General features: G+C 54.1%; 6 protein-coding genes across 6 annotated transcripts; 3 read left to right on the top strand and 3 right to left on the bottom strand.

Moving 5' to 3' along the window:
* Positions 1 to 103: 103 nt before the first annotated feature.
* Positions 104 to 1470, top strand: sed5 (Integral membrane protein SED5; the record flags this gene model as incomplete). Its single annotated transcript, XM_053198669.1, has 7 exons — positions 104 to 341; positions 414 to 688; positions 751 to 984; positions 1045 to 1150; positions 1221 to 1270; positions 1354 to 1385; positions 1446 to 1470. The coding sequence occupies 7 exons, from the start codon at positions 104 to 106 to the stop codon at positions 1468 to 1470; spliced, it is 960 nt and encodes a 319-aa protein (XP_053043887.1).
* A 1370-nt stretch (positions 1471 to 2840) lies between these two features.
* GAR1 (H/ACA snoRNP pseudouridylase subunit) lies at positions 2841 to 3932 on the top strand (the record flags this gene model as incomplete). Its single annotated transcript, XM_053198668.1, has 3 exons — positions 2841 to 2898; positions 2988 to 3262; positions 3327 to 3932. 3 exons carry the CDS (start codon positions 2841 to 2843, stop codon positions 3930 to 3932), a joined length of 939 nt encoding a protein of 312 aa, XP_053043886.1.
* Positions 3933 to 4269: 337 nt separating this feature from the next.
* Positions 4270 to 5632, bottom strand: N0V96_005684 (uncharacterized protein; the record flags this gene model as incomplete). The annotated part of the gene is made up of 4 exons (XM_053198667.2): positions 4270 to 4572; positions 4643 to 5048; positions 5117 to 5487; positions 5576 to 5632. The coding sequence occupies 4 exons, from the start codon at positions 5630 to 5632 to the stop codon at positions 4270 to 4272; spliced, it is 1137 nt and encodes a 378-aa protein (XP_053043885.1).
* A 2430-nt stretch (positions 5633 to 8062) lies between these two features.
* N0V96_005685 (uncharacterized protein) lies at positions 8063 to 8926 on the top strand (the record flags this gene model as incomplete). The annotated part of the gene is made up of 2 exons (XM_053198666.2): positions 8063 to 8398; positions 8480 to 8926. The coding sequence occupies 2 exons, from the start codon at positions 8063 to 8065 to the stop codon at positions 8924 to 8926; spliced, it is 783 nt and encodes a 260-aa protein (XP_053043884.1).
* Positions 8927 to 9120: 194 nt separating this feature from the next.
* Positions 9121 to 10599, bottom strand: N0V96_005686 (uncharacterized protein; the record flags this gene model as incomplete). The annotated part of the gene is made up of 5 exons (XM_053198665.2): positions 9121 to 9285; positions 9344 to 9476; positions 9533 to 10281; positions 10337 to 10411; positions 10468 to 10599. The coding sequence occupies 5 exons, from the start codon at positions 10597 to 10599 to the stop codon at positions 9121 to 9123; spliced, it is 1254 nt and encodes a 417-aa protein (XP_053043883.1).
* Positions 10600 to 12405: 1806 nt separating this feature from the next.
* Positions 12406 to 13002, bottom strand: GNA1 (Glucosamine-phosphate N-acetyltransferase-like protein; the record flags this gene model as incomplete). The annotated part of the gene is made up of 2 exons (XM_053198664.1): positions 12406 to 12649; positions 12722 to 13002. The coding sequence occupies 2 exons, from the start codon at positions 13000 to 13002 to the stop codon at positions 12406 to 12408; spliced, it is 525 nt and encodes a 174-aa protein (XP_053043882.1).
* Between the last annotated feature and the right edge of the window lie 2151 nt (positions 13003 to 15153).

Consider the following 15153-nt stretch of genomic DNA (forward strand, 5'->3'; position numbering starts at 1 on the left):
GCACTCAAAGAACCCCTCGACGATCCCGAAAGCGCTGGCCGCCACGCCCCAGAAAGTCGCAGTCTAGATCCCCAAGTCGACCCATCTCACACGCTATTCCACGATGGCGGTCGCATCGATACAGGACCGAACCGCCGAGTTCAAATCGGTCCTCGCTCAAGCGCAACGTCGACAGGCTTCCAGCAAGGTCGGCGCTCAACGACGATCGCTCCTCACCGACTCCCAGAAAGCCGCCAGCGATGGCGACTCGCGACCCCGGCGCTCCGATTTTGCGCGCCAGGCGGCGCAAATCGGGAGAGGAATCTCGGGCACAATGGCAAAGTTGGAGAAGCTGGCAACATGTATGCTTTCGGATCCCTAGGGATGTTCCGCAATAATCACGGCCTGGCGCTGACAAGAACTCTTTCCCACAGTGGCGCGGCGCAGAACCCTGTTTGACGACCGGCCAGTCGAGATCAACGAGCTCACATACATCATCAAGCAAGATTTGAGCGCCCTCAACCAGCAGATTGGAGGCTTGCAGGTCCTAACGAAACAGCAACATCCAAAGGCCGATCAAGAGGGAGAACACAACAAGAATGTCGTTTTCATGCTGCAAGGCAAGCTGACGGATGTGTCGGCCAACTTCAAGGATGTCCTAGAGGAGAGAACCAAGAATATCCAGGCCTCAAGATCCAGGACAGATAATGTGCGCTCTAGTCCTGGTCTCCGTAAAGGCGGACGTATGCTAATATGGATATTTGTCTACAGTTCATTTCGAGCGTTTCCCAGCACACGCAACCACCTCTCCAACAATCAGCATCGCCGCTGTACGGAACACCCCAACGGGGGACGCCGTCCCCAGGCGCAGATCTGCTGTCGCTGAATCCGCCAGGAGATCAGCAGCTTCTTATGATGGAAGAGGCGCAACCGCAAAACACATATATTCAGGAGAGAGGTGCTGCTATTGAGAGCATCGAATCCACTATTGCGGAGCTTGGATCTGTGAGTTTTTGTGTTTTGACACGATTCTGGTATAGCATGGGCTGACGGGAGGATACACAGATCTTTGGTCAGCTAGCGACGATGGTTTCGGAGCAGAGCGAGATGATCCAGCGCATCGACGCAAACACGGAAGACGTTGTCGACAACGTGCAAGGAGCGCAAAGAGGTGAGTTCCGCAGGCTCCGTGCTATAGTGACACAGGCGTCCGAACGGTTATCTGACTCTTTTGTCCGCAGAACTTCTCAAGTACTGGGGCCGTGTTTCCAGCAACAGATGGCTCATTGCCGTATGTCGTGCCCCTCCTCGTCGCCGCTTATGGACACTTCAGTGCGACGCATCGTGTTTACGTTTACTGACAGAAATGGGTAGAAAATGTTTGGTGTACTCATGATTTTCTTCCTGTACGTTCTACATCAGCTTCGCCTCAAGATTGCGGAATTCGTAACTGACTTACCTTACAGACTTTGGGTCCTCATTGCCGGTTAGCAATGTACGACAATCCCGAGGGCGACGAACGGCAGTTCGTAGGGTTGGGGCGGAACTCAAAGTGTTCATTCAGCGGGAGATGGATGGCGTTGAGTTGTGTAATATCAGTACCCTTCAGTTGTACCATGACATTGACGCTGGGACGGGGATGGACGCGGACGGGGGAACGCGGACGCAGCGTAGCTATAGAGCTTTCTTCCTTGCATACATCTAGATCTATTAATCACAAAAGAGGTTAACTTCGGCGAAGCATAGGCGGGCAGAGCTGGGTCCTCAAGTACCTTGGCTCGCTCCAGGCTCTTGAATCGGCGTGTGGATGAACGTGGGGGTGGAGGAGCAGAGCGAGAAGAAAGTACAGGATACCTACGAATCGGTATGATTGGGAATATGCCGACTAACGTCAGAGACCCCGGCGTGAAGTGCCTCAGACTCTAAGTGAGGTGAGGTAATGGGGGGGACGGGGTCAGAGTAATGCAGCCAAGCGCCCGGACCTCGGGCTTGGTTCCGGGAACTTTGCCCGCACTTTGAACCGTCCCAGCCTCCCCCGCCGGAAACCGGCCGCCTTCCATGAGACCAAGGGCAACTCCCCACGCTTTTGTCACTAACACGCTCCAAGCAAACCAAACTTGGCACTTTTCATGACTCGGCCCAACAAAACCCGAGAGCTGGTCCGACGACCCAGAGAATTAATCCATAAATGGTAACACAAGGCCCACCAATGGGAGAAGGGGTTCGTAGAATCTGCTGTAGTTGGAACTGTTGTACACTAGGTATTACCTACCTCGTACAGTTTACGGGGTTTCTAGCAGTGACTTGACAAACTGGGGAAATCCACACGAAAGAGGGACAGCCCAGGCAGCTCTTGCCCTTCCCCGCCGGCGAGCTTTACTTCACTTTGAGGGAGCGGAGGACCAAAGGAGGAGCGTCACAGATGATGGGCAAATCGAGATCCTCCTATACTAGCTCAGGTAGTTGGCCATGTAATAATGTATCTTTTCTGGCTAGAGGTGAAGAGGAGGTGGTGGAGGAGTAGACACATGTTTGAGCATTTACCCGGCCATTTTGATCGCGACACATCACCCTGATAGGTAGTCACTCCTTGGCTTTCATTGCTCTCTTCGTCGATATATATACCGAGATCACACACCCACCTCCTCCCGTCCCTTCCTTATCCCGAGTGACGTTTCCCCTTCCCATTGAAATTTTTCTTCATTCTCTCTTACTCTCGAGTCAAGAGTTGTATGCTTGTTCTATTCTCCAGAGCATTCTCCCACATCAAATTACCCCGCCCCCGCATTCCCATCAAGGAGTTGTCGCAACATCGCCAACCCCTCCTCACTAGACATCACATCCACTCTACAGCAGTCAAAATGGCTTCCCAGACTTTCAAGTTGAACTCGGGATATGAGATCCCTGCCGTCGCCCTCGGTATGTACATTCTCCCTCACTCACACTGCTACTCGTCCCTGGCAGGAGAATCACCAGAGGCCACTACTGACGTCCTGTCCAACAACAAGGCACCTGGCAATCCGCTCCCGGCGAGGTCACAAAGGCCGTCTCCTACTCCCTCTCCGTCGGCTACAAGGCCATTGACGGCGCCTACTGCTACGCCAACGAAGATGAGGTCGGTGCCGGCCTCAAGGAGGCTTTCGCCAACGGCGTCAAGCGCGAGGACATCTTTGTCGTCACCAAGCTGTGGGCCACCTACACCATTGGCGACGACAAGGTCAAGGAGGGCCTGGAGAAGAGCTTGAAGAGCCTGGGTCTCGACTACGTCGACCTCTTCCTCGTCGTATGTCTTCTCTTTCTCACTGCCTCCCCACATGGTTCCAGACACTAGGGCTAACAATAAACAGCACTGGCCCGTCGCAATGAACCCCAACGGCAACCACGACAGGTTCCCCACCAAGCCCGACGGCTCCCGCGACATCATCCACAGCCACTCCCACGTCGAGACCTGGAAGTCGGTCGAGAAGCTCCTCGACACGGGCAAGGTCCGCTCCATCGGCGTCTGCAACTACAGCGTAAAGTACCTCGACGAGCTCCTCCCGCAAGCCAAGGTCGTACCCGCCGTCAACCAGATCGAAAACCACCCGAGCCTGCCCCAACAGGAAATCGTCGACTACTGCAAGGAGAAGGGCATCCACATCATGGCCTACAGCCCTCTCGGCTCCACGGGCGGCCCCTTGCTGACCGCGGCGCCCGTCGTCAAGATCGCCGAGAAGCGCGGCGTCAGCGCGGGTACAGTATTGCTGAGCTACCACGTCGCGCGCGGCAGCACGGTGATTGCCAAGTCTGTGACGGAGAGCCGGATCAAGTCCAACTTGGAGATTGTCAAGCTCGATGACGAGGATATGAAGGAGCTGCGGGCGTACTCTGATGATTTGACGGCCAAGAAGGAGCTGAAGCGTTATGTGTACCCGCCGTTTGGCATCGACTTTGGATTCCCGGATAAGTCGTAGAATCTTTTGTCCTTTTTGCCAAATAAATAGAGCGAAGAAATAGAAATGATTTAAAGCGTATTCGTGTCTACAGCAACTGTGCCATTGAGTGTGGTAGTAAAAAACTTGTCCGAATGACCCTGTGTTCTACTAAGCACATGTTTGCGTTGGGTATTAGTGCTTGTCACTGCCCCAAGATATTCTCTCCGTCCTGACTGCCTCAGGGGAACAACACAACACTTCGCATTGCACGCAACCACCAGTCACTCAAACACCAGTCACTCAAACACGACTTTCCCAAATTATACAACTCAAAATCATCACTTTTCATTTATTTATTTACATTCGCTAATACTCTCTAATTCGACGTATCCACCAAAACCTTGAGCACCAGATTCCCGCTCTCGTCCTTGACCTTGGCCGCCATGTCAAACGCGTCCTTGATGGTGCTCAGCCCCTTGTAGCGGTGCGTAAACAGCTTCTCGAGCGCGGGCAGGCCCTTTGGTTTCGTGGCGATGAGGTCGATGGCCTTGGGGTACGTGTTGGCGTACCGGAACACGCCGACGAAGTCGACCTCGCGCAGCGCCGCCGCCGAGATGGGCAGCGTCTGGATCGGAGTGCCCATGCCGATGATGAGGATCTTACCGCCCGGGCGTGTGGACTGAAAGGAATTCCAGTCGTTAGTATAATTCAATATGGGTGGGCATCTTTCGGAACAGAGGGAAACTCACAAAGATGGCAGTCTGCATGCACGTCTCGACGCCGGTACACTCATACGTCGCATTCACCTCGCCCACCGCCGCCCCGCCGATCTCGGCCTTCTTGACCAGCTCCGCGACGCTCTGCGCGTACGCGAGCTTGTCCTCGATAGTCTGCGGACGCTGCGCGGGGACGACGACGCCGGCGTCGGCGAAGCCGTTGTCGAGCGCAAACTGCACACGGTCCGCCTGGATGTCGGCGATGATGACGCGCTGCTGGTCGGCCTTGCTGACAGCGGCGCAGAGCAGGCCCACGGCGCCAGCGCCGAAGACGAGGACGGTCGAGTTGCTGGGGAGATTGCCGCGGTCGCGGGCGTGCATTGCGACGGAGAGGGGCTCGGCGAGGGCGCCGAATTCGAGGGAGACTGCTGAGGGGAGCCTGTGGATTCCGAGGTCAGTACTGCGCATTGTGTATAGAGAGTGAGGTTTGCGCCGGAGGTCTCTTACTTATGACACCACTTGGCCGGGTGGTTCACCAGCTCCTGGAGGGTGCCCTGGGCATGCGGGAACGCCTTTGCGGAGCTGCGGAACTTCATGCCCTTGCAGATGTTGTAGCGGCCCGCGGCGCAGAGCTCGCAGGCCTCGCAGGGCTGGCCGACCTCGAGGGCGACGTGGTCGCCGACGGCGAGGCTGGAGACGTCCGAGGCGACAGCGGTGACGACGCCGCTGGACTCGTGGCCGAGGGTTAAGGGTTCCCGCACGAGGATGTCGCCGTTGCGGAAGTGGTTGTAGTAGTGCAGGTCGGAGCCGCAGAGGCCGGTGGCCTTTACGGCGACTTGGACTTCGCCTGGCGTGAGGGCGGGGAGTTGTCTTTCTTCCTGTTCGCTCATCCGTCAGATCTTTTCTTAACATGGTTGCGTTTGTCTGGGGATTCTCGGAGCTTCTGAGGAACGGTGTTGGACTTACGATCTTGAGGTCCCTCGCGCCATGGAGGACGGAGGTCTGAACTTGGACACTTGACATGGCGGGCTAGGTATGTACTCTTACTGCTGGGGGAGATGTAGAGGTGATCCAGAGAGGGGAGAAGAGAGCTACGACGATATTGTGAAAGGGAGGGGGTATGTAAGTGCGAAAGTGGTTCCAAGTGTTTGGAAGCTGTTGAGAAAGTGGGCAGGCCAGCCAGTTATGAGTATGCTTTTACTTTTTGGTCAAGAGCAGAGCAGAGCAGGTAAAGGCAAGGTACGTATGGTTAAACACAAGTCCGATATCGACGGATCGGAAAACGCGACTTAAGTCAAGCTACTAGGGGCGGACGCGAATCGGCGGAGGCGTGTGATGCAAAACGGAAATGCGGGTTACGAGAAGAGACTTGGTCGGTGGGGGGAAGGCACCGAGCTACCTATACTATCAAGCAAAACCGACGAAGCTGCTAGTTATGATCTATAGCCGAGTAAAGAACCCGGCTCGAGTACAAGTACGCCGAACTGTCCATCTCAACGGACTCGGCCACTCCCAATATTACCTAGCCAGCCTCCAAAAGCTACTGGAACCTTGGAGACTCGTGCGCGAGCTTTCAAAGATGTTCGCCGGTGCTGGCCAGTGTATCGAGTACTATGTACGAGATGATGACACTTGCGACATGTTGGACAGTGCTGAAAAGAGGGGTGGAGGACTAACACGAATGGATAGACTTGACTGAGAAGGCATTGTTGGACACGGTTCGTGTGGAGTTGTGGAGATTTAGAGCGAAAGGCAACCGGTCAACATGACTAACTTACAAAAGTACGAATACATGGTCAAGTTTGAGCTTTGCCGGAAAGAATGCCGCGTCCGCCTCAAAAGACGAGGCGCATCGTGGATTGGTTCAATGGTGGATGTTGCGGGATGAAATCTTGATGGATCATGGAACGAGTGGAGGGGCGGGTGGAAAGAGGGGAGGGCAATCCCAATTGCCAATTGCCAAGTCAGCCTCTCAGTTTCTTCCTATGATACCCGCGGGTTATGGACCCCTTACCCTTCCTTACCTTAGCTTACTCAACTCACACAAGTGAAAGTGACCCCCATCCAATATGGGCAATACACGCCGAAAAGTCAGAGGGGCTCCTGTCGCGGGGTTGGAGAAATCGGCCGCGGAGGCCAAACACGGCAATTCTGTCCTAAGGCGAGCGATACGTATATTTCTCCTTCTCTACATACATAGCACGGCGTACCACCAGTTTGATACCCCAGAAAAAGCTAAGAAAAGAGAAAGATACAACTAGGCAATCCCGTCGAAGAAGGTTGGCAAGACAGCCCGAGAGCAATCGAAAATTGACAATTACAGCGTCGGTGATTCGCAGAAGACTCGGGTTCTCCTATTCTCATGCCTTCAGTTTGTGCTGGAGACCTTTCCTCTTCGTCTCTTTTTCGTGTTCTTCTCCTCTTCCCCACCCATCGTGACTTTTTTTTCCAAGTCTTCTCCGACGTGCGGGGAGAAGGCCAGCGACTCATCCCACTTTACCGTCACCTAGCGTTTCTTACGTGGGGGTACCGGCCCGAGTCTGCTGCTGGAAGGTATTCATTACCTACGCTTTCGCCCTCAAGTCATTTTCGACGCTTCAATGCTAATCACTCCTGGTCAATTTCATGTTACAGCAGAGATGATATGTAACACTCGAGATTTTCAATTCTTCCGTGGCATCGCAATGTGCAAAAGGCTGATTAAAGAACAAACAAACCTGCGATTCCATGGCCCAGTCACGAAAAACGACGTCAGAGGGTCGCGGTTGGAGATGCCCCTGAACCCTTGCAATGGAGGGGTAAAAAAAGAAGAAAAAAGTATCGAGTACATCAGGTACCAACCAAGGTACAACAGAGACGACGGGAAATGCCCCGCACCTCTCTCCAGCTTGAATCGTGAGACTCCCACGCCGCGACTTGCCCCGCGCCAATGGCTTCTTTTACTACGGTGTCAGGAGTACATCATTTTTTATTTTTCGTCCCTTTTTGCATGTCCCGTGAGCAAGTGTTTCTAAATCAGGTTTAAGAGGGAATCATGCTGTCGGAAGTCAATGGTCTGTAGGAAACGCTGCGGGCGGGCTTCGTACCGGGGATCATTCGGTGACTGAAGGTTAGCTTAGCTTGCCTCTTTTCCCAAAGCTTGTCCGTTTCGCCGGGGAAAGGAGTACCTTTACAAGCTTGATGATCTTTTATCCGTTACTTCATAAAGTACTGAATGGCGACTTGACATTTGCTCCGACCTCGCCCAATCAAAGTCCACTCACCTCAAACAGCTTCCCGCTGCTCACCATTCATATAGGTGACCCATCCAGACGCATCCTCCCAAGATTTCCATTTTCCCATAGCTCCCCCTTACTCTCGTGATACCCTCCCCCCGACACATAACCTTACACGCACTCTCTCACTCTCTCTCCCTGTCTATTTATCTTCTACCCTCCCATTGATTTTCCCAAAATGGCCTCCTCCTTCTTCTCCCTCGAAGGCCAAACAGCCCTCGTAACAGGCGGCACTCGCGGCATCGGCGCCGCCGTAGCCGTGGGCCTCGCCGAGGCCGGCGCGGACGTTCTCCTCGTCCAGCGCGACGAGTCCTCCCAGTCCACAAAGCAAGCCATCGAGAAGCTCGGCCGCAAGGCGACAATCTACACGGCCGACCTGAGCTCGCAGGAGAGCGTCGCCGCGCTGGTGCCCAAGGTGCTCAAGGACGGCCACGAGATTCGTATCCTCGTCAACTGCGCGGGTATCCAAAAGAGGCATCCATGTGAAAAGTTCCCCGATGAGGACTTTAATGCCGTGAGTGTTCTTCCTGTTCCCAAGTACGTACGGACCTAGGAGAAGGCGACGAACTAACAGACATAAAATAAAATAAAACAGGTCATGCAAGTCAACCTCAACTCCGTCTTCACAATCACCCGCGACGTCGGAGCCCACATGCTCACCCTCGCCCCGCACCCGACCACAGGCCGCAAAGGCTCCGTCATCAACTACGCCTCCCTCCTCACCTTCCAGGGCGGCTTCACCGTGCCCGCCTACGCCGCCTCAAAGGGCGCCGTCGGTCAGCTGACAAAATCATTCGCCAACGAGTGGACCGCGAAAGGTATCACTGTGAACGCCATCGCCCCGGGGTACATTGAGACGGAGATGAACACGGCGCTGTTGAACGATAAGGAGCGCCTGGCGAGCATCAGTGCGAGAATCCCCGCGGGCAGGTGGGGCACGCCTGAGGACTTCAAGGGCACGTCGGTATACCTTGCGAGTCGGGCGAGTGGGTATGTGAGTGGGCATGTTTTGGTTGTTGATGGTGGCTGGATGGGTCGGTAGAGAGGAGGTTCTGGGAGACGAAAGGATCCGGGAGAGAAATGCTTCTCCGGCAGAAAATTAGACGAAAATAATGAGAAAGAACGACGATTTAAAGCTGCGTTGCGAGGCTATATTTACGAAACGAGTACAACAAATCTCATGAGCCATACTACATTACTATAGCTTACACGAATACTTCATTACAACTACTAGGCCTAGATCTTGCTAGACATAACGCTCTCCATCCAAGGGTACACCGAACCGTTGGCCATGGGATATCCCATATGCAATGCCCCCGAGAAGAACCTAGCCTCCTTTGGCGTGCCATACTCGAACAGCATCATTGAGTCCTCTATAGGCATCAATCCGTCCAGCGTACCCTACATCGGCGTGTCAGTCATTTTTCCTACGCGGTATATACAGAGTTGTTGGACTTACGTTGATGAGCAGCAGACGCGTCGAGGGCTTCTCAATGATACCAGTCTCCAGCAGAGAAAACTTCTTCTGCACACCCGCCTTGTACTCCTCCACGGACTTGTAACCATGCTTCATGGCCATGGCGGGCGTCAAACTGCAAGTTGCGTTAGCGACATAGCCTCCAAGTGGCACTGGACAGACTTCACTCACAGGAACGGGTACTCGTGGCCGTCAGCCTTCTCCAGCCACTCGGGGTCAAAGAAGTAATGGCACCCGGCACCCTGCGCAATCGACCCGATCAAGCGTTCGCGGTGGGTATGCGCGATACGAATGGCATAGTACCCTCCCGAGCTGAGACCCCAAACCATGACCCGGCTGGTGTCGAACCGGCCGTCCGCGGCAATCCAGTCGAGTACGCTACTCCACAACCGGTCGGGGCTCTCGGGGTCGGCCGAATCGGCAGGGCAGTCGGCCGTGCCGGGAATTTCGACAATGACGCTTCCCCACCCGCGGGCGAGGAACTCGTCGGAGCGAACGGTATTGTCGGGGCGGTACCCGTCGAGACCCGTCATCAGAATGACGACGGGGCTGGGCTTGCTCTGCGACGCGCCCGGGGGCACTCTCACGTACGCCGGAATGGATTTCCAGTCCCCACCCGTGGCGTGGGCATGCGGGATGTCGATCTCGTCAATGGGGCAATCCCAGGATTGCGCCGCCTTCATGTACGCGCGCTTCTGGGCCTCCCACGCCTTCCACTTGACCTGACAACTAATCTCGGGGTACGCCGTGATGTAGGGGAACCGGGCGATGCGGTAGACTGTGCAGGCTCTGAGGTATAGGTCGCTTGCTTCCTTCTTGTTACCGGCCATGATTGCTTCGTCGCCCTTGGAGGTCAGCGACTCGGCGATGGGGAAGAAGGCTTCCGTGTAAGCTGTGGAGTTTCCGTCATTGATGTTGTTCTTGCGTGTTGTTAGTCGCTTTTCTCAACACCTCATCTCTCCAAAAGCAGCTAACCTTGATTAAGTGTTCGAAAATGGGCTCAAAGTCCTCATACTGCCCATCGTGGAAAGGATACACACTCTTGGTGCACTGTGTTGGGCCAGTTAGTATGCTACCCCGTCAAAGATTCTGATTTTCTCGCGTACCGGGAACTTCCACTTGGTCTCCCAGAGAGCCTTAATACCCTGGTGATGAGGCATAGTCCTCTCAAAGGCCTCAGTGCCCATCACCCACTGCCGCTTGCTATCTTCTTGCTCCGGAAGCTTGTGCGGCGACATGATGTAAGTTTTTATCTTTATTTATTTTTAGGAAACGACCCGAACGGTTCTCTGCTTCGTGAACAACGGCAATCGACCCTTCGCGACGTGTACCGGCTTTACTTTGCTGCTGCTTCTGCGGCGAACAACTTCTCGGCTGGACGTTTTGCTCAAGACTCTGGTTGCGGGATTAGTATATGTCAACCCAACAGGTTAAGTCATTGCAATAGAAACAAGATGCGCATTCACACAGTCTCAAACGCAGTGTGATTAGAGCAGAAAGACATTGCAGTGATGACTTACTCTGACTGAAGTGAAGCGATCCGCACGCGAACAATGGCAGAATGCAGGTCCTCGATCATGGTGGAAGACAGAGTGCAACGTTGCAGAAGCTAATTTATATATAACATGAAAGTACCCTGGATCTGCAGACGCCAGATGGATCCAATGACGACGCGCGCTCGGAGTTCTAAGGGGTGGACTTGCAGACTTATGATATAGTTCCGTGGTGCTTTTGCTTCGGACTCTGGTAGTGGTAGTTGGGGATATCCGTTGTCCGATCGTGAGACGCTTGCGACTGCACGCCAGAGGGGGGAAAAGGGGGACATGGTGGCCGACCGTCTTATACGACAGCGCCATGGTCAGCTCCCGTCAGCCATTTGCGACGAAAGAGGCGCTTTGGCCACGCATGTGAAGGATCTGTGAGGCGTACGAAGCACCCAAAGTGAAAGCCCTGACTCTGACGTTTTGCCCGAGCTGCCTCACTTTGCGGTGCGCCTGGTTGTTTGGAGGGGGAAGCTCCGATGAAGTGCGGAAGAAGCGAAGCGGGCCTCCGTGTGTGTGGTCTCGCCGCAACGATGACGGAGATGGCCGGAGGTTGTACGGCTTGGCCACAACCTGGATCCGGTCTCACTCGCTCTACTCAATTGCCATAATCCTTTGTCACCTCCCGCGCCACTGCAGACTAAACAATGCATCCATCGCAGGAGCAGCGAGAGAAGGATACCTAAACTGTCACACACTGCTTGAAATGGAGAATGCGAGTGACCAGACGCCAGAGAAACCAACCCGATTTCAGTCAAAGCATGTGAAACGCGGGGGGTAGCTTCTCGACGATCCGCGATTCAATGGCGGACGATCCGACCGGCCTGCCACGGGCAAGACAGCTAGACCCTTCCCCATGCCGTAAGCTTCTGGCGCCGCAGACAGGCTCCCCCTTGGTGGCGCTTTGAAAAGGGCCAAAGTATGTCACGGGTGCCAGCCACTCGGATGCGCACGCAGGTGAGCAGTGATCTGAAGGTGGTCATTGTAGACGCAGTGGTGCAGTGCGACCCTGGCTGCGGCCGGACGAGAACTCGTTGGCCTGGCGACAGAACAAAAAGGAGATGGACACAAGCCACCAGTAGCAACTGCGACGTGTGCGAGCAGTGAGCTAAGAGCTGTCTAGATTTGAGACAAGTATCGGGACTGGCTGATGTGCCGGGACACGTCAAGTTTCGAGGTTGGTCAAACAATACTAGACGGATCTGAAATGGGTCGCAAGAACTCAAGGAAAAAGGATGCAGGTGGTTGACGGGTTTCTATTCTTCATTACGTCGTTCTTCTTGTCTCTTCGGAAACGAGCTTGGCGCTCGTCTGATCTAGCATCTGGTGTCTCTAGCACCTAGAGCTTCAGTCCTAGTACTCGAGATCAGCAGCTCACTGATGCAATTCGAGCCTGCAATACAAAAACGAACGGAGTCGAGCCCGGACCCGGACAGATGAGGCGGTCTGATATGGGACGGAACGACAGCTATGGGAGAGTCGTGAGGCGGGAAAAACAAAAGGCTACTGGGCCTTACTCTTGTCTCCCTCGTAGTAGTGGGCCATCTCGAGGCCGGCTCTCCTGAAGCCACACTTGACGTAGAAGCCCTCGTTGGCCTCGCTGCAGTCAAGGATGCTCTTGTAGCAACCAACCTTGGCTGCGATAAAGTCCAGAGCCTGGATGATGCGCAAGCCGAGCTTCTTGCCCTGCTGATCCTTTGCAACGGCAATGTCTTCGATGTGGCCGACGAGACCAAGGTTATGGATGCTGTACGGAGGAAGAGCAAAGGTCAGTAGAACTCTTTTAGGGCCTATGTAATTACGAGCGGCTCAAACTGACAACTTGCGCTCGACGATCAAGGCGCCGGTTCCGACAACAGTCTTGGTGTTTGTGTCCTCAATGACGAGAATGTAGTATCCGTCACTCTTGGACAGCCATTGGTAGCGTTCCGCGAATTGGGCCTCGCCAATCTCACCAACAGTGGTCAAGACACGCAGGCAGTCGAGGAAACCAGTGTTGTAATCGGATTGACGAAGGGCACGCACGATGTAGCCCTCGGGGAGAGCAGCGGCGACGGTGGGGGAGACGAGGTCGTCGGTGAAGAGTCCGGCTTCGGCCATTGCGACTGCGATTACGATACGATTGCGACTACGGTATAGGAGTTGTTCGTTCGGGATAGATCTATTGGAGCTTCTTGGCCGACGAAGGGTCGACAAAGATTGGATCGACTGGCTGGGGAAGGGTCGGGTTGAGCTGTCGCTAAGGTACGCTACGATGGAACGAAAGACAGAAGTGCCTTAGTCGATTGGCTGGCGAAGCTTTCGTTGGGGGAAAGCTACAGAGGATGCGATGCGGTGAGGTTTCAAAACGGAGAGCGAAGCGGTGAAGATGTCGGAGGGAGGGTGCGATGGAGAAAAGAGAGACAGCGTCAGCAGCAGAGAGAAAGAGAGAAAATGAGGAAGCACTGCCGTAGGTAAGGTAGGTTATTGATGTAGGCGCGATGTTTGCAGAGTTGCCCTTCCTTATCCGTCGGTCGGAGTGGGCAACCTGCGGCAAGTAAACACCCTACTGCGCAAGGTACGAACGAATGCCTGCGTCAACCAGAACAGGGTGTCAGGGCCCAGGGTGCCAGGGCAGCGAGGTAGCAGCAGCAAGCCAGGCATCGCAGATCTGCATCCACGTCGTTTACACTACATCGTACCCCTCAGGGGGATCCCACCTCACTTCATAGGAACTGTGTAAGGTAGATATGCGATGGTTCTCACTCCCAGCCAGTTCCCGTCAGCAACACGGCCTCGCATCCACACTTTTCAAGATTACCTAAACAATCAAAGATGGAGTTTTGAGATTGGGAATAGACCCATTAATTGTTCGATTGAACACTCATATTCAAGGTGTCACGTTCAGGTCCCAAGAACGAGTCGAAGCGTGGACCTTGGAGCTGTTGCTCCGCCTCTGCATTCCATCAAAATGTGCCATCTCATTGGTTGCGGGAAAAGAACTGTGTCCCTAATAAAGGTAAGCTGACGTGCGGTTCCCAGGCCCGTATCCGCCTGCACGGGACGATCTCGAGGCTTTTCTGCGTGTAGCTATTCATAGTATACGGGAAGCCACTTTGAGAGAGAGGGTGGAAAACATTATTACCTGCCTATCCGTACAGGCTATGGCTCAGGTCCAACCCGAGACTATGAAGAGGAGAAGAAGCCGGTGTTGAAAGCACAGTTGTCCGTACACATAGGCAAGCTACAAGGCCATGACATTTCCACTCGTCCGAATGCCTACATGACCTTACATCGTCCCGCCTTTGGGCCTGTCGATCGCCGAGGCAGTTTGGTACTTGGCGCATGTCCGTCCCAACCATCAGGGCCAGCCGCCGACCGAGGTACGGGCTAGAAGCTGCAGTCTGCGGCTCTGCATAGGTATTCCATGGATATCTTAAGGTAGCGTGATAGCGTCTATGATGCAAGTAAGGCAGCAGGGCAATGTAGGTACTGCGTACGCAGTTGTAGCAATGGTTCAAAAAGCCACTGAGAAGCCGTAAACTCAATCGTGCCGCACGGATATAGGAAATACTAAAGAGTCAAGCCACGCCGAGATGCACATCTACAATAGTGTAGCTATGTTTGTAATTGCGGACAAAGACGAAAAGGGGGAGAAGACCGTTCCTACCCTACTGGTGATGATTGGAAGGATGCGCCTCAACCGCTTGAACCGCCTCCCACGACGATGGAGGCAACACTGACCCTGTTTGCCTCTCCCATACTCCGTACTTGAAGGTGTACAAGTCAAAGTACATGTCTTTGAGAATTCCAACTGAGACCACGACATTCCAGAAGAGAGGAATGCTGAGATGACGGGGACAAGTACATGTGCAAACATGGCAATGTCCCTCCAAGTCCCCTTCCTACCTAACACTACATAGTAGGTACCTACCTACCTAGACACTCCATCCAATTGCCTAGTTCTTTGGACCACTCACGTCAGGTCAGAGTTGGATGACGGGCAACCTCGCAGCTACGAGCTTATCGGTTGGATGCCAAGCAAGAATCAGACGCTAGAAGTGAGACGTGCACCTGCTGATAACGAACCTCACATTGTGGTGGCAGCCATCAGCTACCTGTGCTACCTGACCTTGGACTGATACAAGAGTAAAGAAGTCATGAGTAAGGTATTCAACATAGCACCAACCACCCACTAATACAATGCGCACTGCTTCTGTATTGGATTGAGATTTCTTCTGGACATGTCGTAGAGTTGTGGAGGAGAAGAGA

The sequence above is a fragment of the Colletotrichum fioriniae genome (assembly GCF_027942845.1).
Source record: "Colletotrichum fioriniae strain IMI 355084 chromosome Unknown scaffold_6, whole genome shotgun sequence".
In the NCBI taxonomy this organism is placed as follows: domain Eukaryota; kingdom Fungi; phylum Ascomycota; class Sordariomycetes; order Glomerellales; family Glomerellaceae; genus Colletotrichum; species Colletotrichum fioriniae.